At 42.2% G+C, this 1957-nt stretch overlaps 1 protein-coding gene across 1 annotated transcript in view; it reads right to left on the reverse strand.

The window, feature by feature from the left end:
• Positions 1-758: 758 nt before the first annotated feature.
• The window catches only part of LOC139745538 (nuclear receptor 2C2-associated protein-like), a 5969-nt gene continuing 4770 nt past the window's right edge, over positions 759-1957 (reverse strand). Inside the window, exon 4 of the mRNA XM_071655928.1 lies at positions 759-1449. Within this exon, the coding sequence (XP_071512029.1) occupies positions 1330-1449 (120 nt within the window). The 3' untranslated portion in view covers positions 759-1329. The remainder of the gene's footprint in view (positions 1450-1957) is intronic.

Here is a 1957-nt window from a genome sequence, read left to right on the forward strand (position 1 = left end):
CACAATAAAACAAGTAATAATGTCGTCACCTACGGAAAAGCTCTTGGTTTTTGAAAATACAACGCAAATTGAGTTGTTTCACCATGTTCAAAGGATGAAGATGATGATACACGCCTTCTTACAGGATCACTGCAGTGACGGATCCAGAGGGGGCGCACCGGGCGCGCGCCCCTCTTTATTTCTGGTCAAAACAAAAGAAATAAAAAAAAATGGGGGGGGGGTGCGTGTGCCCCCTTTAATTTTCAGTGCAGAGGCGCCTCTCCTTTACGGAATTCCTGGACCCGTTCCTAGGACGTGTATGCCTACACTCTGTACTATCCTTGATAGCTTCCACGCTTTCAATATCAGATTCGACAGGTACGTTTACATGTTTATACTAACTTGTATAATTCCACAAGATTCTCTTTTAACCATCATTTTGTTCCCTCCTGTGCCAAAATACAAACCACCATCATAAACATCTTACGTGGAATCTATGTTGCGAACTACCTGATTCGACGGTAATACAATGAATTCATTACAGTTGAGTTGCGAAAGAAATAAAAAAGTATTATTACAAATGATGGGAAAAGGTTTTATTTTTTAAGGTTGATATAAGCCGGAGAGTGACGAGGAGGAGAGACAGACTAAGATTGGGGTAAAACATGTAACAATAACAATCGTATACCTGCCGGTATCTAGGCACAATAATTTCCTCTTTCCCTGCCATGGCTTCGTACAGAATCGAATCTCTCTCATTCGCCCCCCCCCCCCCCTGGTTCTTGCTGTTAAATTGAGTGGTGGAATGTTTCTTGCTGACTTCACGCTTACCAACTTAAACGTAGAGAAAAAAAAGGAACAAGTCAGGGAAGACAGTTGAGAAAAGGAGGAATGAAATGGGAAAAGAACATGATAGAATAGTCCACAACAAGAAATGGAAAAGGAAATAGAAATACAATTGCATAAAGAAAACAAAGACGAAAATATAAAACGGGAATGGGAAAAAGAAAACCCCCGGAAATTACAAGGAGGACGATCATGATGAAAAGATTGAGGAAACGGTGTGGAAATAGCACCATTAGATACTAGTATCTGGTGGCAACTGCATTAACTAATTTAAACGGAAACACGGGACAATAATGATAACAGAATATGAAGATCTGATAAAGACCAGATGGCTTCAGTGCACCAGTCTATCTCGGGCCCATGATCGCAGACTGTAAAGCCACGCCCGTGGCACGTGTTCCGCGAACACTGGAACCAACAAGCGACAAAAGTCATATCACGTGGAACTCTGGTGCTTGTATGCAATCTCCACGTACATAATTATCTTGCATTTCCCCCATTTCGTCATAATGCTGATCCCAGAATGTCGAGCTTGTAAAGCGTTATTCTCCCAAAGAAGTCGGTGCTTTCTGCAAAAACAATTTTGACGCTGCTTGCCCTGGTTCCATCTGGAAAATGAAAGATGTGACCGGTGGTTAAGGAAAAGGAGGTCAGATTTTGACCAAGGGTCTTCATTATTGTGGAAAAAAAATAATTATACAAATACATCCAACATAAGGCGCTGACCTGATGCTGACCGTTGACAGATTATAGTTTTCATGGGAAAATAGAATGAACGGTAACTGGATCAAATCGCCTGGAGTGACTCTCCCCAAGCACGGTCAAGGGCGTGCCCTACTTAATGGTCAACCTCCGGTCAAGTATACTCGGTCATCTCATAAGCTAGCTGACTCACCACCCACGCACCGACCTCTTTCCCCACGACGAAATTCACTCATTAACTATCATATGCCACAGATGGCGCTATGGCAGTACGTACGAAGAAACTGGAAATAAAGTAATACTGCAATGCACAATGTAATTTTCATGCTCGCAAGGAATTCAGTATTCCCTCACCTAACTACTCTTCTCTGTAGATTGTCTACACGAGTCATCCAATCTGTCGAGTCATTTTCAAAAGTTTACATTCAGG

This window comes from Diadema antillarum, unplaced genomic scaffold (genome assembly GCF_040938485.1).
Source record: "Diadema antillarum isolate AM-2024a unplaced genomic scaffold, OU_Dant_1.0 seq00001274_RagTag, whole genome shotgun sequence".
Taxonomy (NCBI): Eukaryota; Metazoa; Echinodermata; class Echinoidea; order Diadematoida; family Diadematidae; genus Diadema; species Diadema antillarum.